This window comes from Lynx rufus, unplaced genomic scaffold (genome assembly GCF_022079265.1).
Source record: "Lynx rufus isolate CCGP_SWC_20201006 ecotype Redwood Valley unplaced genomic scaffold, mLynRuf1.p SCAF_13, whole genome shotgun sequence".
Lineage (NCBI taxonomy): Eukaryota > Metazoa > Chordata > Mammalia > Carnivora > Felidae > Lynx > Lynx rufus.
Genome location: NW_025814827.1, coordinates 13,644,191 through 13,667,009, shown reverse-complemented (window position 1 = coordinate 13,667,009; position 22,819 = coordinate 13,644,191). Strand labels below are relative to the sequence as shown.

General features: G+C 45.3%; 1 protein-coding gene across 1 annotated transcript in view; it reads left to right on the top strand.

Annotated features, from left to right (window-relative positions):
- The window catches only part of TLN2 (talin 2), a 199,780-nt gene that overhangs the window by 43,820 nt on the left and 133,141 nt on the right, over positions 1-22,819 (top strand). Inside the window, exons 12-22 of the mRNA XM_047075024.1 lie at positions 872-1,052; positions 2,160-2,273; positions 4,576-4,684; positions 5,385-5,593; positions 6,149-6,247; positions 9,944-10,111; positions 11,327-11,621; positions 14,185-14,351; positions 18,165-18,293; positions 19,969-20,082; positions 22,222-22,335. Coding sequence (XP_046930980.1) covers positions 872-1,052; positions 2,160-2,273; positions 4,576-4,684; positions 5,385-5,593; positions 6,149-6,247; positions 9,944-10,111; positions 11,327-11,621; positions 14,185-14,351; positions 18,165-18,293; positions 19,969-20,082; positions 22,222-22,335 — 1,699 coding nt within the window. The remainder of the gene's footprint in view (positions 1-871; positions 1,053-2,159; positions 2,274-4,575; positions 4,685-5,384; positions 5,594-6,148; positions 6,248-9,943; positions 10,112-11,326; positions 11,622-14,184; positions 14,352-18,164; positions 18,294-19,968; positions 20,083-22,221; positions 22,336-22,819) is intronic.

The window sequence follows — 22,819 nt, the reverse complement described above, 5'->3', positions numbered from 1 at the left end:
CAAAGTCTGTCATATCATCAAGGCTCCAAAGGTGTTTAAACACCTTCTGTGGTCAGTGGCCTTGGACCTGGGGAAGGAGAGTAAGCTGTGGGAGATTTTCTTTTAGTTCCTTTCTACACTTCCCCCTTCAACCAAGAAGACTAAATGACCTGTGTCTCCAGTACTTAGAATAGAACCTGGCCCATGGTAGATATTTGTTGAATGAATGCTCTTTCAGGTAGGATTTACCAACTAATAGATCACTGTATCCTAAACTTTTTCTTAGACCTGGAACATCGTTGTTAGAGGAATATCTATGTGTTGGTTTGGGCGGCCGGGGAGGGGGGGCGGGGAGGGGCATGGAATTCTTTAAGAAGGACTAGTTGCATTATATCATGAATCCGTTGGGAATGGTTACTTATAGTAATAATTATAAAAAGATGCAGGGTTTGGGGAGCCTGGGTGGCTCAGTGGGTTAAGCGTCTGTCTCTTGGTTTCAGCTCAGTTGATGATGTCACGGTTTGTGACTTCGAGCTCCACATCAGGCTCCATGCTGATGGTATAGAGCCTGCCTGGGAATATCATTCTCTCTCAATCAATCAATCTCTCTCTCTCTCTCTCTCTCTCTCTCTCTCTCTCTCTCTCTCTCTCTCTCCCCCCTCCCTCCTGCCCACTCTCAAAATAAATAAATAAACTTAAAAAAAAAAAAAAAAGATTCCGGGTTCTTCAGGGTATTTGAGTATCACTTCATTCACAGTCCTGTCTGTGCATGTCTCTTTTGAATTGACCTCCAAAGCGTAACGCAGCAAACTGCTGTGGCACTTATGCTATCTTGTCATTACACTCCCTGCAAGCGGCCACCTCCCAGTGACCAGACCCTTGTCCCCTGCAGGTCTACAATCTTGCAGCAGCAGTTCAATCGGACTGGAAAGGTGGAACACAGCTCCGTGGCACTGCCCGCCGTGATGCGCTCAGGCTCCAGTGGGCCCGAGACCTTCAACGTCGGCACCATGCCCTCCCCGCAACAGCAGGTCATGGTTGGGCAGATGCACCGAGGCCACATGCCCCCACTGGTGAGACTTCCCCCACGCTTGCCCTGCGCGTCAGTGCGCCACCTCTGATGTGCGGTGGGGGGACACCAGCCCTGGCGATAGCTTGTGTGTGTCATGGTGTTCTCACTAACTCCCATCTGAGCCATGGCTCTTCAGCTGTGCCGTCCTGACGCCTGACTCCCCGGTGCTCCTGTTAAACCAGATGCTTCAGGGCACCTGGGGGGGCTTAGCCGGTGAAGCATCCAACTCTTGATTTCAGCTCAGGTCATGATGTCATGGTTCGTGAGATGGACTGGCATGGGGCTGTGCACTGATGGCCTGGAGCCTGCTTGGGATTCTCTCTCTCTCTCCATCTCTCTCTCTCTCTCTCTCTCTCTCTCTCTCTCTCTCTCTCTCAAATAAATAGGAGGGAAGGAGGTGGGTTAGTAACTCCCCGATCACAGGTGTCCTCTGGGGCTGGAGAACAGCCATGACCTCTCCACATGACTGGTGATTCAGAGCTATAGAACCCTGGTTCCCTGCCTTCACAGCATCAAGCTGCTAACTAGCCCAGGTACCCCTTAGAAGGTCTTAGAAATAGACCAGGTCTGTAGTGATCCACACTTTGCCCTGAGTGAATTGTTGCTTCTTCTCCTGCTGCTGGTGTGGTCTGCCTTCTCAAGGAATCATGTGCTTCTGGGGAAGAACTTTTTAAGAGCTGAAAAGCCTATAAGCTCAGAAGAAATTTGACTCTGAAGAAGCACATTGACTATGGGTTTTGGGTGGAATCTGTCCTTATTTACTAAGAATAGTTCTGTGTGTAACGTGTGTTTCCTATGTTTGAGATCTTTTGTCCTCAGTACTCAGAGTAGGGTAGCTTCCCTGCAAGAATTCTTTCTGGGCTTTTTGTCACCTAATTAAGCTCCACACGCTCCTGATCATAACCTCTCTATTGCAAACACCCATATCAAGCATTCTGTTGATACAATCAGCCCCTTGCTTGAAATGGGACGTGGTTGGGGTTGTTGAGACCCACCGTGAGCCACTCTCTCTTGAGCCCAGAGTTCAGTTTGGCCTTGTTTTGTATAAAGGGTAGTGTCAGTTCCAGCAGCCAAGGTATGACTGCCCTGTGGTCATCTGCCTTTGCAGACCTCGGCCCAGCAGGCTCTCATGGGGACCATCAACACAAGCATGCACGCTGTCCAGCAGGCCCAGGATGACCTCAGCGAGCTGGATTCACTGCCACCCCTAGGCCAGGATATGGTAAGTATTATTCATGGTTGTCAGTTCCGTGTCTCTGCTCTGGCAAAAAAGCTGGGTGTTGCATTCTGTCTGCATTCACCTCCAATAAGGGGAAGTGGAAACCTAGGGTTTGTTTTTTTTTGCTTTTTTGTTTTCACTATATTGAGGCTTTGTAGTGGGGTGGTACCCACAGGAAGAGAATCGTGGGGCCAAGAACTTGAACTCTGGAATCAAGTGATCTGGGCTCAAATCCCAGCTCCACTGCTAGTGTCTATGTGAATCCAGGCAACTAAGTCTCTCTAAGCCTCCGTTTTGTCATACATGCACGGGGTCCTTGTGAAGACGTGGTAATCCCGTCGTGTGTGGCATTCTTAGCACACTACCTAACACACCGAGCTCAACAAGTATTAGCTGTTAGGTCAGTGCTTCTCAGACGTTAGCCTGCATCAGTCACCTGGAAAGGCTTGTTAAAACACATTGTTGAGCTCCATGTCTTTCTTTTCTCACTCAGTAGGTCTGGGGAAGGGCCTGAGGCTTTGCATTTGCAACAAGTCCTCAGGTGCTCTGCTGTTATCTGAGTACTGTGCTTCCAGAACCACTGCCTTAGTGTTCAGCTTTTCAGTAGGGCAGGGTAAATAGCTGCCTTTCTGTAGGTGCTGCTGCACGAAATTCTCTGGCTTGTCCCTACTCAAATGGTGGCCTGTGGACCAGTGGCATTGGCAGTACGTAAGATCTCTTGAGAGGTGTGGAATCTGGGGCCTTATCCCAACCCTCTGAATCAGGAAACTCATGTTAGTGGAGGTCCCAGCTGTTTGATGTGCACATGAAAGTTGCTGAAGGACTAGCACTGCCATTCTCTGCCCTGCTTTGCATATTCCAGTTATCTGTAGGAGCTTAAAGTTGGTTCAAACTTTAGCTTTGAGGCTAAAGGCTGAGGCCCAAATCAATCCATGTCATTGAGGGCAGGGCCTGCTTTTTTCATCTCCCCAGGTGGTTCTAATGGGCAGTCATGACTGAAAACCACCGAGTTAGGACTGACAGGGCCTTCATAGCCCAGAGCCAAGTGCAGTATGTAGCCTCACGTTGGCCACCAAGCATAACTGCCCTCTAAGTCCTTCCTGCGCACTGTGTTTTCTCACTTGCATACTTGTATACCTGCAGGTGCAATTGTACTCAGTGTTTTGTCTCCCAAGTACCTGAAATCATTAAACATTTTGCAAGGGGAAACTCCAGAGTAAAAATACATAAGGCAGACACCCTGCCATATCCAAACTATTGTGAGATAGTTTTAAAATATTTGGACTTGGGGCACCTGGGTGGTTCTGTCTCTTAAGCCTCTGACTTTGGTGCGGGTCATGATCTCACGGTTCGTGCTTTGGATCCTGTCTCCCTCGCTCTCTGCCCCTCCCATGCTGACACTCTCTCAAAACAACACAATTTTTTTTTAAATATAAAATATTTGGACTTAACATTGTTGCTTTACCAATTTTTAAAGAACTAGTATACAAAAAAATATTAGTGCTAGACATATCCTAAATCTCGATGAATATTTTGGGGATGTTTTGGGAAGCAAGTCAGCATCTGATGTTACCACAGGGTCATCCTTATGAATGTAAATGATCATTTATTGGCTAACCCCAGAAATGCCAGGAAATAGAGAATTTGCTATTTATAGCTTCCAGTGAACATAAAGTCGAAGATCTGGAAAGGTTTTTAAAGACCATTGAGTTCCTACAGTAGAAGAAACAGGAGGCACAGGACATAGATGCTATTTGCCCAAGGTCATGTCTCTTGTTAGTGTTAGAACTGGGTCTAGAAGAGAGGTCTTAACCCACCCACCCCCAGGTCCTTCCAGGACAGGTGTTGCATCTACACCCCGTTCATGTTGTTAATAAAAGACAAATTTTCTGATGACAGAGAACACCCATGAGCTGAAATACCCTAATTCTCACCCTGCTCGCTAAAAGTGTAGGTGGAAATTATCAACAATTGTTCGTGCTGATATGCAATATTATCACGAGACATTAATTATTCTTATTTTTTACTGAATTTACCTAAATAAAACCATGTAGAATTTTTCTAAGATCCTAAAAGCTAAAGAGAAAGCAGTGGAAGAAACCTGGAGAACTCCCATGCCATCCAGCATCAGTGAATGAGCAAGAGGCCTGTGAAGGGCATGGCTGACTTCAGGGCCTCTTTGGTGCCGGCCCAGTGACCAGAGTATAGACACAATCTTGGTATTGTTTTATAGCGTGACCTCTCTGGTGTCCTGGGCAATCCCATGCCTGTAGTGACTGTGTCATGTACTTGTCTGCTTTTGCAGGCGTCCCGGGTATGGGTTCAGAATAAAGTCGATGAATCCAAACACGAAATCCACTCCCAGGTCGATGCGATCACAGCTGGAACAGCTTCAGTAGTTAACCTCACTGCCGGTAAGTCTCTGAGGGCTTTGTGATGTGTTGTGGTTTGCTTCTTAAAAAAAAGGACTCTTCTTTGATTGAAACAACAGATTTTCATATAATGAGAGGCTGGTCTATTTTTAGGCACACTGAGTACTTCAGGCAGTTTTTCGCACTGACCCAGGAGAAAGGTGGGGAACATCTCATTCCTTTCCATAGATATCATGCATCCTTCGAAAAGCACTTACGTAGCTCTCCTCCTTGTTCATCAGCATGATGGACGTGCCTCAAAGTGTATGGAGACTCGTGTCTCCCTTCTGGGGCTTACAGTCTAAAACTGGCTTTGGATGAATAGACCCATCATGTGTGCCTCCTTCTGTCTTGTGGCACAGCGTGACTCCCACCTTGCGCTGTCAGGTGAGAGCCCAGAAATGTCTTGGCCTCATGATGCAGCATTTCAGTGCTTCAGGAACAGAACTGACCGGCCTAAGCTGCTGACACGGACCTAACGGAAAGGGCCATGGGACGCCAAGACCTGGGGACTATGCCAGTGCTCGTGCTCAGTATTTCAGCTTAGGAGGCCTTGGGGCAAAAGATTTGGGAGGGGCAGCACCTTGGAGACATGTGTCTCCCTGTTTGCATCCAGCTTTGTGTCCAACTCCACAGTGAGGGCTGATGCCATCGCCCATCTGGGCTCTCCTCACCCTTCACCACCCTCCCTTCTCTGTCCCAGGTGACCCTGCAGACACCGACTACACAGCAGTGGGATGTGCAATCACCACCATTTCTTCCAACCTGACGGAGATGTCCAAGGGCGTGAAGCTTTTGGCAGCCTTGATGGACGACGAAGTGGGCAGTGGGGAGGACTTGCTCAGAGCCGCGAGGACCCTCGCGGGGGCAGTGTCGGACTTGCTGAAAGCTGTGCAGCCTACTTCTGGAGAGGTGAGCTCCTGGGGCACACGGTCACCCAGGTTCTGGGTGGCAGGTGCCACCTTGAGTGCCACAGGGCTGTTGCTCCCTGAGCTGTTCCTTCCATCTTGATGGGGCATGTTACCAAACTGTGGGGCATAGAGTTGGTGAACTGGGTTCGGAATCTGTAGTTCAACTTTTGGGATCAGTTGAGCTCTTAGTAGGAAATTTCCCTTTCCCCTCACCTCGGGGTACTTGATCAGATACAACTTCAGAAGCTAACACATATGGTCAATACACATTTAAAGGGGATACAAGTTTGTGCCCTAATTTCCATAAAGTGCCTATCACCTCCCTACCCGCCGAGCAAAACTCATTGATTGAACATTGCAAGTCTATCTACCTGTTGCTGGTTTATAAGACATCAGGCCCTTCCTTGCACAGATTGTACCAGGGTATTTAGGTCTCCCATCTGGCGGACGGTCTGAGACTCTCTTGTAGGTGAGCCAATCCTGAGGGGTTAGCTGTCTGATGGCACTTTGGAGGAACTGCATTTTCGTTCCAACCAGTGTGTGCTCTTTGTTGTAGCCTCGACAGACAGTTTTGACTGCTGCTGGAAGCATCGGACAAGCCAGTGGGGATCTTCTGAGACAGATTGGAGAGAATGAGACTGATGAGCGATTCCAAGTAAGATATCTGCAACCCATAATTTTGGAAAGGAGTCTAAGCGATGGTCTAGACCCAAATGGGGAGAATGTGTGAAAAACCAGATCTTCAGTGGGCTGTCAAGAATAAGATTGAGATGGCTTACGTTGGGGATGAGGTCACTGTTACTTTTTTTAAAGAAATTTTTAACTAATAAACTCCTTTCACTTACGTATCCCGCATCATCACTGTAAAGCGCTTACTTAGCTATTCTTGCTAGTCTGGATGCCGGGCGTTCATTAAACACAAAAGTGGAGGGAATAATGTCCTGAACTCCCTTGTGTCTACCATCCAACCTCTGTAATCATCGACTCATGGCCAGGCTTGTTTCATCTTCTGGGAGCGGTTTTTAAGTAAATGAGCCCAGAGTCCCCATGGGAGAGAGAGTGTGGACTCCCATACACTGCACTCACAGGTAGCTTTGGTGCCCCCCCCCTTTGTATCCAGAGGTGGATCTGTTGTCTGTGTCATAGCCCAAACCAGCATGACGGGAAAGCCTTTTTTTTTTTTTTTTTTTTTTTTTTTGTCACTCTTGTTCAATACCAAGGATATGTGCTGTTTGTCCTCTGGTGCACAGCTGTAGCCACTGTTGGCAGCTGGCTTGATGTGCTGCCAGCTCAGACTGGAGCTCAGCTTGTCTGCCTCTGTTTCCAGCCACCACAGATGAGGGGAGCTTCGGGCTACGATGAGCTGGGCTTCTCACATACTCGTGGGCACATGCCCTCCATGCCTTTCTCCTTCTCTGACGTCCTCATTTTGAGTAGTACATAACTCCATTCTGTTGAAACCTAATGGTTCGAGCTCAGGTTCTCTGGAAGAGGCCCTATTCCAAATCCCATGTCAGGTTTACTGTCAGGGAATTACACAGCATTCAGAGGAAAAAGATCATTCAGCTTTACAGTAGCGTTCAAGTTTCTTAATTCACGAGTGCCGATTCAGCTTGCCATTTCATCCGGAACTACCACACTGCATCTACACAAGATGCATCAGTTACACTAAGACAGGGTTGTACATGTTGGGATACATGGAACGTGTACCTGCATCCGTAGATGTAGCTGTCTCCTACTTTGCACATAGTTGCGATGCTGGGACCATAGGACTCATTCATGTTCTATCTACAATGCAATAAGACAGCCAATGCTTAAACACTGAAGTCATGCTGGAGGGTGAGACCCATAATGGGTGGTAGCAGTATTCTTGGAAGCCATTTCTAGGCTGGGATGGCCAGTAACGACTTAACTTGAAAGAGAATTTACTCCAGACCACATAAATATATCCCACTAAATTCAAGCAAACACCCTATTCTGCCTTGGCCTTGGCTAAACCCCCCAACTGCGCTTGTCTTGGGCATTGATTGTTTTATTAGCACAGGTAATTCTTGGTAGGCAGGGACCTACTTAGGAATTGGGTAAGTAGGAGATTCAGCTGTTGGTGTACTAGGCTTAATTATCTTGAGGTGGTCAACTTTCTTTCCTCAAAAATATTACTGCTTTCCCCAGAGTGTTTGGCAAGGTGGAGAAGCAAGTCACAGTTCTTCCTGAGATCTTTCATGCATCCTTGTATTGTTGAAGGCTTTCTCTCTTTTCTTTCTCTCTTTGACAGACTGTTACACTGTCACGTATAAATGCCAACTCTGCTCCCTGTCGTTTGTTTCTATTTAGAGGTGCTAGGAAAGCAGGTTCACGTTCACAGTAAGGTCCTGCAGACTTTCTTAGCAGTGAAAGGCCTTACTTGACTGCTTTCCATTTCTGTAAGGTCTCTAGGCAAACATCAGTGTAGTAAGGTGATCCTGTAACCTCTTGGAGTTATGAGTAGCCCCTGGCTTTCTGACATTGGATTTCTTATGCACTATTTTTCTGATTCTTGAGATCTTATCTCAGAGCTTTTCTTGGGTTCTCAATGTACTGCATGTTCCCAGAGTTAACAAAGATTTATTTTACACGGGCTACATAATAGGGGTCTTGTTGAAAGGTTTGACAAAGGCCTTGTCAGCAACTGTAGCTGTAGTATCACGTTCTTTTTCTAACTGTATTTTTTTTGGACAAAATTAATAGGAAGAACAGGATTTCTTTAAATGAGTCTAACAAAGCCCTTTAGAACAATCGTGAGCCTACACGACCAAATCTTGGTCCCTGCGTGAAAAGACGAATTCATATCAAGCGAAAGAATACTGTGACCTACTTTGGAAAGATTTTTTTTTTTTAATCTTGTGAATAATTTGTGACATTCAAGTTGAGTGTGCACTGAACATTGAAATAGGTGTTCAAGAAGTGTAACTTAGGCCATGTTGGGAGCAATTTCCAAAAGTTATGTGGCCAACAAGTGCCAGTCAGATCCCAAAAGCATCTTCACTTTTTGGCACCTCAGGCCTTGCTTTTTCCTTGGACATTCAATAAACCTTTTAAAAAAAGAAAGATAAAGACTGAACTAAACTGTTCCTTTAAGACTGTTTGTTTTTGTCCATTTAAAAATCTGCGTATGTGGTCATTTTATGGGTTTCTGATTTGCCTGGATAGCATGTAGTTTTTGCTCTGTGTAAAATTGTACAGGGTGAACACCCCTTTCAGTATATCTTCCTGTAAAATGTCTTCTTGTAAAGACTCTTTGGGTGCCCTTTGCATTCTGAATCAAAAGTGCTTTTCATTATCTGATGAATTAATAAAGACTACTGACCACATTTCCTCTGGGAGAAAGCCTGGACATGTTCGTTCAAAATAAAAATGGCTCATATATTTGGGATATGTTTGGGAAGGCATTTCCAAACCAAATAAACTACCTTCACTATTCAAAGAAAGGAAGCAAATTAAATGTAACAGTGATTATTCTTCAGGCCACACAGATGGGTGACAAATCTGGTGGGCTGAATCAAAGGATTCTCCACCCTGCAGACAGAGTGCCTTTTTGTTGAGTTGAAGCATGAACTGATACAGAAAGGCTCAAAGCTCCTTGCATCTTCAGTGAGGTCGTAGCTTATAGCTAGTTTATTTATGTAGGCTCCCTTTCCACTTTTCATAATAATTTAATCCCTGTCCAGAAGACTACGGAACCCGGAGAATAACTTACGTTCAGAGCACTCCTTGGCTCTTGAGCTGTAGGTAATGTCTGTGCATGTCCAACATTGCCCTCTGGAGGCAGAGATGTGGCTGAATTTTTGATAGTAGCTTGGATCTTTGTGCAAAATGGAAATCCAAATGATAAATTTTTGCATGACAGCAGGGCATGATGACTTGGAGGCCATGAATTCTATCCTTCCTACAGTATGTTGTATTTATGGCGTCTGGATAGATTTCCAGCTTTTCCTGATCTACTGCATCAATCACATATTCAAGAGACTTAAGACTTTCCGTGTTGAAGTACATGAATGTGAATCAGTGGTTAAAATACAAACTCTCCCCTCAAATCAACCTATTCTAGATTTAAATCTTTGTTCCTTAATGCATAGGAGACTATGTAGCTAGGATGCAAGTCTCTTTCTTGAATTACATCTAAGGTAAGTTGACATTTCAGAAAAATAAATGGAAAGAATATTCTCATGAAGTACTGGAAAAAAAAAAGTTCAAATGGAATGTCAATAAAATGTTTCATCAGACACCGCATTTTATTTCTAGGCTGTGAAGGGTGATAAAAAAAAATAGTAAATGCCTGTTTTTTTGTTTTTTTAATTCTCTTTCTAAATAGGACGTTTTAATGAGTTTGGCCAAAGCTGTAGCCAATGCTGCCGCCATGTTGGTATTAAAGGCGAAGAATGTCGCGCAAGTAGCTGAAGACACGGTCCTACAGAACAGGGTGATTGCCGCTGCCACGCAATGTGCCCTTTCTACCTCTCAGCTGGTGGCGTGCGCCAAGGTAAGCCAACTGGCACCCCTGGCCCTTTCTTCAAAGTGTCATGTGCTCTTGTTTGCCCCCAGTCACTGGGGGAAAACAGGCAGAATTTGTTTAAACTGTCTGAGGCTTAGAGCTCGCTTAGGTGTTGTCTCCAAGGTGACACGACAGGATTTTGGCAATAACTGCCCAATTGTGCTTTCATCCCAAGTTCTTTCCCCAAGTCCTCAGGCACTGGGACGTCTCGGTGTCTCATTGCCATTTCTACTTGAAAACTGTCACGTGTCCCCCTTGAAATTCTCAGTGTGTCCTGTTTACACCTGCACACCAAGGGTTCTTGCTTTGTACAAGAAGGCAGTACACTGTCAGAATGGGTTTGTAAATAACGTGCACATCTGGGGGAGCCCTTTTGCACTGCACAGTGCAAGAGTGACAGTAATCAGGATTGAGTTCATTGTTGTCACTCATGATGTGCACACTCCGGGTGTTAAACTTCACCTTGTTCAGCATATCATCCCCAGTTTACGGAAGGGAAACTGAGGCCTCTAAGGCTTCGTAAGTAGCTTGCGGCCACAGAAATCATTAAGTGGCAGAACTGGGGTTATCTCAGGCCTGTCTGGTTTTACATATCCTTTCGGCACCGTTGCGTGTTGATGCGTCAGAAGACGGGATGTGTCCATTTCTCAACTTGATGACCTATCGTATTCTATAGATCCGTGACTGGCTTAGCCCGCCATTTCCTATCCTCTGGTGGGATTTGCAGTGTCAGGCAGATGTGTTGATGGTATCGCTCCTACCTCCCTTGTACACTGTTAAAGTACCCACAGAAAAACGGACAGAACCCCCTGTTCTTTAAAGTACCTCGAGGTACAGAGTTCCAAGTACCTCTGGAAAAGAAATACAATCCTATTAGTCTTGTTATCCTAAGTCAGAGGACTCAACCTAGAGGTTACTAAAAGGAGAAGCTCTGCCATAAACACCAGAAATTTCTCTCTGTGGAAGTAGTTCGTACTATAGTTACATATCACCAGTGAAGATAACAATTGTCGGGCATCAAAAACCACCAACATAGGGTGAAATTGTGAGGTAGAAGAAATCTCAGTGATGGTACACTTTAAACCCTGGTGCTCTGAGTGAGGACCCAAGGCCCCGAGCAGGAAGGGCCTCGGAAATGCTAGTGCGGGGTGGGGACTGAGAGCTGACCCTCGGTGCCCAGGACCTGCTCCTGTCTCCCTCTAGGTGGTGAGCCCCACCATCAGCTCCCCCGTGTGCCAGGAGCAGCTGATCGAAGCAGGGAAGCTCGTGGACCGCTCGGTGGAGAACTGTGTCCGTGCCTGCCAGGCGGCCACCGACGACAGCGAGCTCCTGAAGCAGGTCAGCGCGGCGGCCAGCGTGGTCAGCCAGGCCCTGCACGATCTCCTGCAGCACGTGCGACAGTTTGCCAGCCGAGGCGAGCCCATCGGCCGCTACGACCAGGCCACCGACACCATCATGTGTGTCACCGAGAGCATCTTCAGCTCCATGGGAGATGCTGGTGAGGGGCGATGCTTGGGTGGATGGGTCAGCTTGGGGTTCCCCGATGGTCATCATTGTAACAAGAAAGGTGACGGTCACCTGGCAAGGGCAAGGTGTCATGAGCTTCTGTCGGAGACTTCGTCCCTGAGCCTGGGAGAAAGATGGAAGTCTCCCGGTTTGCCCATCCATAGCAGCCCTTAGAGAGTTAATTAGGCTTTTTAGCAAATTCTTAGCAAATTCCTTTTGTTCAAAAACCTCCATGTTGGATTTGGCCTGGTAAAGTCAAGGTAGCCACAGGAGGAGATAAGCCTGAAGCTTGGAAGGAAAAATGTATTCTGCTCACAAGTCCCAAAGAGAAAGCTACCACATGCCTGCAGGGTCACAGGGGTTTGGTCACAAGGGTTTAGTCAGGTTGCAGAAGACAGGAGTGAGGGGAGGAGCTTAAGCTCTATTCTTTTTTGGGATTTTCATTGGGAAGGCAGGGCAGGGGAAACTGCTTGGGGCTGCTTAGTTTGAAAATCTTCAGCAGGCTCTGTGCTATACAGGCGATCCTCAGTTGCCTGGCATCGGACCATAGGATGATTGAGGCCAGGAATATTGCCTCCAGGAGGGTACTGGCCAGATAGAGGCGATGTGGTTCTAAGCCGAGGTCAGTTTGCATATCAAAGGCGTGCTCCTGGCTGGACTTTTGCTATCTCTAAGAACTGGCTAGCCTTCAGAAGGGCAGTGTCTCTAGCCAGCAAGGTTTCTTTAAGACGTCAAATGTCAGGATGTACAAAAAATTTAAAAATATGTAGCTTTCAGTCTATTAGTTGAAAGGTAAGTCTCCTGAGATCCAGCCCATCCCTATCCCATCTAAATCTCCAGATTTGGCAACTCACTGATTTCTGTTTTACGTTTCCAGAAATTTTCAATCTTCCTACAGTCACACGTTTGTGTGTGTTTGCACACACGTACACGTAGCGCTTTGTTTTCACATAAATGAAATTGCATTATTTATACTCTTAAACCTTTTTCTTTTAATGTGTCTTACAGATCTTTTTCATGTTGAGCTATACACTCATCTTTTTAATGGCAGCATAATATTCTACTGAATGGACTTCTAGGATAATTTACTTAACTCATGATCTTGAAGCACATCTAGGTGGTTTCCAAGTTTTTTGGTTTGCTTCGTAGTTTTGCTTTAACAAAAATATTATTACAATAACTATTTTTATAAAAGTATCTTGGTTTACTTTTGGGGATCTATGTAATTAGTGGAACTTCTGGGCCAATATATACGTACGATTTTTTTCCTACATATGGACTTGCTTTCCAGAAAGGTTCTACACTTTGTGACCCTACCGGTAGTTTGTAAGATGTTTGTTTCCCTACTTCCTTGTCAGCACAGAGCCATATTTTATAGCAAGTATGAGAAACAAACAAAAACTTGAACTTTTCTGTATCTTCCTTATGTGATTTAAGAAAATAGGAGTACTCTACACAATTTGGATTTTTTTGTTGTTGTTTGTTGTCTTTCTTTTTTAATAGATGTTTTATTTTGGAATATTTTCACATCTACAGGAAAAAAGTAGAGGTAATACAGAAAGTTCTTATATACCCTTCCCAATTGCCCTCATTTTTAGCATCTTCCCATGGCACCCATGGCGTATTGTCCGAATTAGATTAGCTTTGGTGCATAACTGTTCACTACGGACATTATTCAGATTTCACCAGTTTTTCCACTCATGCCCTTTTATTGTCCCAGGATCCAATCCACGATACCTTGAATGTAGCACATTTTGATTTTTTATGAAAGCTTTGTTTCCCCCTTAATGTTACAGTGGTGCGGCATCCTTCTCAAATGACCTTTGCAAGAGGAAAAATTCCCTTACATTTGAGTAGTTTTATTTTAAACGTTTACTCTTACCTCCTTCCTACTTCTAAAGTAGATTTCAGTAAAATCACAGTACAGTAAAACCAAACAACTACTAATAACAAGATCAAAACTGGTGCCTGGAAGAAAAGAGTGAGCAAACAGAAAATTGATAGGGAAAACTCAGCCAAGACAAATCTTAGCAATTGAGCATGAATCTGGGGTCTGTGCTTCTTATTAGTGAGAGCCAAATGACACAGATACAGGGGATCTTGTGATACTATTCATCTGGAGTTAGGTAACATACAAATTCTTTCAAAGTTTAAAGATAATTTTTTGCCATTATGCAGAATTTAAGGAGTTTTGGGTCAGTGATTCTTGAGCTAAATGATATTCACTAGATAAATATTTATTAAATCATGTAGCAAATCCACGTAATTTTGTTCCCTGCCTTCTGTTTGTAAAGAGTTCCCCTTTGCTTAGTTGCATCCTATTTACCCCTCTCTGTTCAAGATGGAACTTGGATGGGTTTGGGGTATAAGATCCTAGTAGCCATAGGGAGTATTTTCAGTCCTGGGTCTAAGGACATAAGCCTTGCTTAGGACAGGAACTCGTGGTCTCCCTTCTTTCTGTCCCTCTTGCTAGAGGAGTGGAGACTGGACTGTGTGCTGCTTTTGAGCTTTAGAAAGCAGACAAAACAGATGGCCTCCTCAATCCCATCCCGTAGGTGAAATGGTGCGCCAGGCCCGGGTCCTGGCCCAAGCCACCTCAGACCTTGTCAACGCCATGAGGTCAGATGCGGAAGCTGAAATCGACATGGAGAATTCAAAGAAGCTCCTGGCAGCAGCAAAACTCTTGGCTGATTCCACTGCTCGCATGGTGGAAGCTGCAAAGGTATCATGTTGGATCTGTTCTATTGAAAAGTGAACATTATTAAGAGTTAGGATTTGGAAGGTGCCCTGAAGATAAAGAATGGTCAGCTGAGTGTGCATTTTTGTTGTTTAAAACCTATATGGTTTTGTAACATTTAACCTTGTTCCAGTGGGAAAGGAGAAGGGCATGGGACACGAGAATAACAGTCTTTAAGGGGAGCAGGGCTGACTCAGCTGTAGCCAACACAGTTCCTGCTTAGTGCGCACTCTCTCGCCATTGGGTTATCGCCATCGGCTTATTGCAAATGGTGGTGAATTTAAACTTGAGATCTTGAACAGCAGATTCACTTAGGCCTGTTTTTTGCCCGCAACCTTAGTATTACTTTGCCCTCCATTTGACTTCTCAACTAAACTGTCAAGATTTTACATAGTAGAGTGCTTCCTGCCTCACTGTTCTTCAAATGCCAGTAGCAGTCTTGAATGTTATATAACAGCTTGAATGAAGAGTTAAGAGTCAGCTTTTCTGCTTTTTGATGGTAATGCATTAGCATGATGCTTCTAAAAGCCAGTGATTCTTATCCCAGGGCTCTGTTTCAGAGCCCCCTCCCCCCTTCCCCGCTCTGCCCTGCCCATGAAACATTACAATGGAACGTGTCTCCATTCCACCCCTCCTGATTCACAAGGTCACTGGTGGGACTGTGCAAGTATGTTCCACAAGGGATTCTGATGCCTCCCTCTAGGTGAGAACTGTATTAAATGGATAAGGCTGTATTTTTCTATGTTCCTCTTTTGGTTATTAGGCAGCCAGCATACGTTTTTGGTGGAAATGATAGAAAATGCATATAAATATAAATAAAATAAAAAGCATCTTCAGTTTCATACTCTCAGATAACTCGTTTAATGTGTTTCTATGCATGTAAGATTCATTGAAAGTCTCCACATCTTATCCTATCTCCCCAGCCTCCAATAGAATACCTTGTATGTGAATTCTTAATATGTTATGACACACAGTGAATTACGTAGACCTTCCTCGACTGACTCACCCTTGTAGTTCCTGAGGGACTGTGATTTCTTGGAGGTAGCACAAATAGGATGAAGAGTAACCCAAGGAGAGGCAGCGTCTGAACTTACTTCCTCTGTCCCCTGAGCCCTGTTTCAGCTGAGAAGTTAGGCCATTAACCATCCCTTTTAGCCAAAAATATATATGACGGTTTTGTACAGTGGTTAATTTCTTTATGGTTTTTCAAGTTCTGTCCCTTGTATTTCTAAGTCTAAACATAGCTCTTCTTTTTTTTTTTAATTTTGTTAATGTTTGTTTATTTTTGAGAGAGAGGCAGAGTATAATCGGGGGAGGGGCAGAGAGAGGGGGAGACACAGAATTTGAAGCAGGCTCCAGACTCCAAGCTGTCAATACAGAGTCCAACACCAGGCTTGAACTTGTGAACCACGAGATCATGACCTGAGCCAAAGTCAGACACTTAACCATCTGAGCCACCCAGGAACCCCTACACATAGCTGTTTTAAAGTTTATTTATTTGTTTATTTTGAGAGAGAGAGAGAGAGAAAATGCAAGCACGCAAGCAACTAGGGGAGTGGAGCAGAGGGAGAAAGAGAAAATCCCAAGTAGGCTCCTTGCTCATCGTGGATGCAGAGCTTGATCTCAAGACCAGGATCATGATCTAGGCTGAAATCAAGAGTCGGACCCTTAACTGAGCCACCCAGGTGCCCTTAAACATAGCTATTTTAAGCAAACCTTCACGTTCACAAAAAATGATAGACTGAAAAGAACCTTAGTGTAAAATCTAATCAACCCTTGTTTTACAAAGGAGAAAATTAAAACTCAAAAAGATTTTGCCTACCATCACATAGTCAAGATTGAGCCAGGGCCAGTGTGCACATTGGTTTCTAGACGCACAACGCTCACCAGACCTTAATGCACCAAGTTACCAGAAATTTGTTTCTTTTAGGTATTTATTTTTAATGATTTATATCAGATGGGACAATGTTAAGTGGTTTCATAAATTCTTGTAGTTAAGTGTGGTGACTTTGTCTTCACGACACTATTTTCATTTGCTGGATTTTGTTCAAAGCTGAAGAACCTGTTATAGTTAGAGCTCCAAGAAATATATTTAATGTGTAGAAAAAAAATACATTTCATAATCAGTAACTAAGATTCCAGACCAAGATTAGTACCGCATATCTAATGTACATTCCTCATGAAAGAGACGTTGCTAAGGAAGGATCCAGATGCCCACTTGAGAGTCAAGTGCAGAAATGGTCTCCTGCTGCTCAAAATACCAAAGGAAGGCTCGCATAGGAGTGGTCTAAACACCTGATGACCAAAAGAATAAAATGATTTTGCTAAACTCGCAAAAGAAGACAAAAGTAGCTGAAACAATCTTTCACATGTGAGATGCAAAAGTAGAGGTTTTTTTTAGTTACTGAAACACAAAATCAAGGCTACTTAAAGTGGTTACAGTTTGAAAGAGTGGAAGATTCCCTTTGAAGGATTGCCAGAACACTTCTGTCACAGATGTTAAAACTTTTGCAGCCAGGGTGAATCCCTACCCCTTTTATAAATAGTTAAAAACAAACAAACAAACGGGTTCTTGTAAATGGTCAATTTGGCAAGTTGGCCATTTGAAAAATGGAGACATTTGAAAATTGATTTTCAATGATTGGTGAGTTTCTTTCTGTTTTTGTCTCTGCCTTATGAGCAAATATTATCACCCTAAAGTGTTGATGAAAAGAAACTCATTCATCCCTATACATTTAGAACCGGTCACAGAACATCCAGACTCTGAGAAAAATCTTGATTGCTGCTTCTCTTGCAGGTGGGAGAGGAAGGTTGGATGTGCTTTAAGTCTTGGTTGAATTAGTATGCAGTGAAGTTATATCCTCTTCCTACGTTACCTTTAGTCTTTTCCCTACTTCAGAATCCCACCCATCTAAATAAAATCCATTTTGAGGGGCCTGAGTGGCTCAGTCAGTTAAGTGTCTGACTCCCGATCTCAGGTCATGATCTCACTGTTCATGGGATCAAGCCCCACGTTGGGCGCAATGCTGAGCACTGGGCCTGCTTGGGAGTCTCTCTCCCTCTGTCTCTCTGCCCCTCCTTCCTTCAAAATAAATAAACTTTAAAAATAAATAAATAAAATCCATTTGCATTCCTCAGACACTTGAACCTACAGCAACACAGGGTGGCCATGGGCTGTGCATGGTGCCTTTCTCTTGCCCTGCCATGATCATTACTTAAGTATAGTTGAGTACCATTTCTCCTTTGCTATACTTTCCAACTCAGTCTTTCTAGGCATGGTCTTTCCTGAACAACATTTCCTTATAGTATTGGGGATGGCATTCCCAGTCCCCCGGTCCCTCTCCCCCTTCCCCTGTGTGTATATTCTCAGCCTGTTCACATAAACCCAGTGCCACAAGACAGGAAAATCTTTCCATAGTGACAAGCGTCTGTCCTGCCAGTTAATATAAAATTCTCCCCGAGAGATTGGGGCATGGGGGAGATTTATGTTAACAGCTTTTAAACCATGGATAGCTGACCACAAGTCAATTTACGTGGATGGCCAAGGCTATGATCTCAAGTGTTTAATTTTTACCATTGGATTTCTACTGTTTACTGGTACAGCTTTGAAACATCCCCAGTAGATTTTTTTGTCGTTAGGAGATGAACATCTTTATTGTAAAGATACTGCTCGAAGCATTTGCTTTCTCTTCCAGATCTTTTGTGTTACCGGGAAAAAGTAAAATTCAAGGCATGAGTTCAGCATCTGTGGCGTGCTGTCCTCTGGACCTCTCAGAATCTCTGTTTTCTCCTTCTCAGGGGGCTGCGGCCAATCCTGAGAATGAAGACCAGCAGCAGAGACTGAGAGAAGCTGCGGAAGGTCTCCGTGTGGCAACCAACGCCGCTGCCCAGAATGCTATCAAGAAAAAAATTGTCAACAGATTGGAGGTGGGTAAAGAGGCTGGTTTCTTAGAATGTCTATTTTAGATTGCCAAGAGTTATCTGAAAGAATAACATGGGGCGCCTGGGTGGCTCAGTCGGTTGAGCATCTGACTCCATAGTGGGTCATCATCTCACAGTTTGTGAGTTTGAGCCCTGCGTAGGGCTCTGTGCTGACAGCTCGGAGCCTGGAGCCTGCTTCGGGTTCTGTGTCTCCCTCTCTCTCTGCCCCTCCCCAGCTTGCTCACGCTCTCTCGCGCACACTCTCTCTCTCTCTCTCTCAAAAATGAACATTTAAAAAAAATTTTAAAGAAAGAATAACCAAATTAATAAGGCATTGCCCATATAAAGGAGGCTAAATCAAGATTGACGATCTAGTTTATTGGTTAAGGGACTTAGAAACAATGTGAAATGTTGGTTTAGGCACCTGGTACATTTAGGTTCAATGGCACACTAACGATATATTCGAAAAACAACTTCAGCTCATGTTCTCAGTAAGCAAAGCCTTTTCTGAGTTGAGCCTTCTTTTTTTTTTTTTTTTAATGTTTATTTATTTTTTGAGAGACAGAGCATGAGCCAGGGAGGGGCAGAGGGAGAGAAGGAGACACAGAATCCAAAGCAGGCTCCAGGCTCTGAGCTGTCGTCACAGAGCCCAACGTGGGGCTCAAACTCACAAACGGTGAGATCAAGACCTGAGCCGAAGCTGGATGCTTAACCAACTGAGCCAACCAGGGGCCCCTGCATTTAGCATTCTTGAATAGATTTCAATTTTTTTTTTTTTTTTTTTTTTTGCAGCAGGAAATAGGAACTTTTTTCCCCTGGCGTTAAGGGTTGCCCACATTCAGAAAGGACCTTTAGCTAAAAATTCCATACATATTTTGTCAGAGACAGTGACTCTTTCAGGACTTCCAGGAGAAAATAGAACCTTGGAAAGAGTGAAGAATGGGGATCCGGCTTCGGTGGAGAGGTGTGGATGGAGCAATAAGAAATATTTTGTCATTTTCAGAACATCTGTTTGGTGGGGGAGGTGAGGGGGGTAGGAAATAGCACTAGGTGCAAACTCTGTAAGAAAACAAGTTTCTCTCACAAAGGCATATAGGAGACTCTTACACCAAAATTTGGGAGGTTGGAGGCCAAGAACCTGCCTGTCTGAGGAATTCCTCCGTATGGTCTGGTGGATCCAGAAACAAAACCAGCCTCCTTCCAAGGGGATGGGAGCGAGCAAACCCACTTAAGTAGTCTGGTGGGGAAGCCCAGGCCTTTCTGAAGGAAGGCTTCACACGGGTGGCAAGAGGAAAGCCATGAGCACACCAGCGTTTCTGCTGCTTGCGGGGAAGAAAATGTTTCCCCAAAACATTTAGACTGGATGCCGCTTATCAGTGCCATCGTGGTCATGGAATTAATGGTCCCTTCTCTTTTTGAGAAAGACAAATGAACACCGGAACTTGAGCTATCAAGTGTGACTGTCTTTCTCTCTGGTCCCAGGGAATGTAAACCAATGGAGATAACAGGGCAGTTGTTAGACGAGGCTCGTCAGTGGCATTCAGGAGGCAGAGTCTGGGCCTGGAGTCCTCTTTCTTCTACGCGTGCAGCTGTTCTGTGCCAGCCTCTTAATGGTAGGGCAGATATAAATGTGCGTGTGTGTGCGATGGCCCCGCTCACCTACCGTCGCTCTGTCCTCCAGGTGGCAGCTAAGCAGGCCGCAGCCGCCGCCACACAGACCATCGCCGCCTCCCAGAACGCGGCCGTGTCCAACAAGAACCCCGCCGCCCAGCAACAGCTGGTTCAGAGCTGCAAGGTGAGGTTGCAGCCGCCCGAGCACCAGATCTGCTGGAGACCCCCCTGATAGCATTACAAGGCCACGCGCCCAGATAATTCAGTTAAGACTAATCATCTGGGCCCCTAATGCAGTTTGCTCTAGCCCCTGTGTTCCAGGTACACGCACATGCACACACACACACACACACACACGCACACACGCACACACATCTGGTTTTTGTCTCATAAGTGGATGCCCTCTGTTTGGAAGGAGAGTATGATGCTTTTTCTAGCATTGTCTTTCCTTTGCCTAGATTTTCTTTCTTTTCAAGAGACCGAATCAAGGAGGATCAATGAGCAGGCCATTTTAGGGCTCTGCAATAGTAATGAAGCATTGAATTTCCAGAGTGCCTCTTTCCTCGTGAGAGGTGGGCCTTCAGCTTCAGTGCTTGCTGGGAGGAGAGTTGATTTCCTGCTTTGCACCGATGGCACCCTAAGGATTGATGTTACCCTGTCTGGCCTCAGTGATGATGTGCTTCGGGGCTTTCTGTTGTTGCATGTTTTTTTCTGAGACCCGGGCCTTGATGGCATGTTGACTCCAACGTACTGCAAAGGGTACAGTGAATACCTTTGTTGCCACTTCTGAGGGCCCAGGGGGTCTGCTCTCCCAGGAGACCCCTGAAAGGTGCCAGACACGACTTGGAATTGCGTAGCTACTGCCCTTGTGTTGGCAGTGTGTCTGACCAGAGTCTCCCAAAGGTCTTTGCGGTGAGCAGCGGGGGCTGGGTGGGCAGGCGTACTTGTGTTAAGGTTCTGGGAGTTGACTGAGCTCTGTCTGCTTTTTCACATCTCCTCTGTGAAATGGTTCACCTGTGAGTGGTGTCGCCATTTCCACCTCAGAAATGCCTTTGCTTCTGAGAACCACCCAGAGCCCTCCACGTCCTGAGTCTAGGTTCTCTGAGGCCAGCCCCTCTCCAAGAAGCGAATGTACTCTGGCAGAGAAGTCTCAGCACTGGAGTAAGGCCCTGTCCTTGGGACTGTATGCAGAAAGATGGGGTTTTTCTGTGAGCCAGGCCCCCACAGAGGAGGAGAGGGTGTTTTCTGTTAGAGCCTCAATTCAGCCGCCAGCGTGGGTGAGAAAACCCTTCTTCACGAGTGCTTGCTCCTCATGTCCAGGAAAATACTACAGGATGAAACACCCCCCGCCCCTTTTTGCAGAGACTGAAGATACTCAGTGTCTGTCTATCACTGTCAGGAAGGAAATCACTGTTGATCAGCTTGCAGTGCAGAGGGGAGAGTGGACCAGACTACGGGAGCCAGCGATCCTCAAGAGGATCTGAGGAAAATCTCTGGGAAATATTTGTTTTAACCTTTGCTGGAATGGGTTCAAAAAAAAAAAAAAAAAAAACAGGTCGCCAGACTGGGGTACACTTGGGACCTTCTTCATCAGTAGTGGCCACTGTGTGCTATGGCCTTTGAGGACCTGGTCGGTCAGATGAGGAGTGCTCACTGAGGAGAAAACCCAGAAAAGGTAGTAGGCTGGTCTCCTAGGGCATTGTGGGAAATTGTTTCTTGAAGTGGTCTCACCTCAGAAACTGCTGCTTCTTCCTCCACCCTGGGCTATGGGGTTTCCAGTTTGAGAATTGAGAGGGCTACTTAATCAAAGAAGACCCATGGTGGCAATGAAAGGTGTTGGACAGAATGTATCCCTGCTAAGTGAGGAATCAAAGCACTGACCTATGCTGGCACTTGAGTAGTTCTCTTAGTTTCTTCTCGTTGGGCATTGTGACTTGGTTTTCTCTGCCTGTGAATTGTAGAGACTTTTTGATCCTTGGCTGTTAAGCTTTATAAGTGGTCATTAGCCACATTGGTATTAGTTGCAAGTGGGCAAATGCTTTTAAGACCACCTTATAGAGATTCGTACCGTGCCTAAAGGTATGAGGAGCTGAGAGTCGAGCGTGTGTGGGAAACAGCTACCCAGAGGCACTGGGTTAGGATTCATTGTTGGTAAGGACCCAGCTAGCTTAAAAGTGCTAGGTAAATCCAAGGCTTGTGATAAGCATTGCTCACATGGAATAGCGCATCCCCAAAACATCCATCACTGGTGTCATTTTGCACCCTTTTTTGGTAATTCACTGTGCCAAGTGTGCTCTGTTTTAATTTTCCTTGCTTCCTATAGGCAGTGGCTGATCACATCCCTCAGCTGGTCCAGGGGGTGAGAGGAAGCCAAGCCCAAGCTGAAGACCTTAGCGCCCAGCTGGCTCTCATCATCTCCAGCCAGAACTTCCTCCAGGTAACAGGAGCATTTGCCTTGGTCACACTCAGAGTCCCCCATGGAGGTAGGAGGTGCCCTTAATCCTTAAGGAGAAGAATTACCCAGTGTCACAGCCACAGAGAAGTTTTTGCAGTAAGCAGACCTTGGAAGGCCTTTCCTTTGAATTTCCATTTTCAGGAGAGGTGGATTTAGCTTGGCAAAGCAAAATGCTAATATGCAGGGAAATTGCCCTGGGAGATAGCCCATAATCCATTTTTCTTGGGAGGCTCATCTTTATTTCTCCTCTGTGAGGGAAAACATGTAATAAGTTGCAAGTGTTGTTGAACAGCCTGGTACTAGATATAGCTCGAAGTTTGCTGGTTTCCAGAGAGTCTAATGCTATTATCCATGTACAAGGAAAAAAGAAGTGTTGAGTGCATCTTCTCTGAAGTTGTGATCTTTTCGTATGCCGATTGTACAATTAGTTAAGTGTCGGCAGTCTTTGTGGGCTAAGGGGTAGATT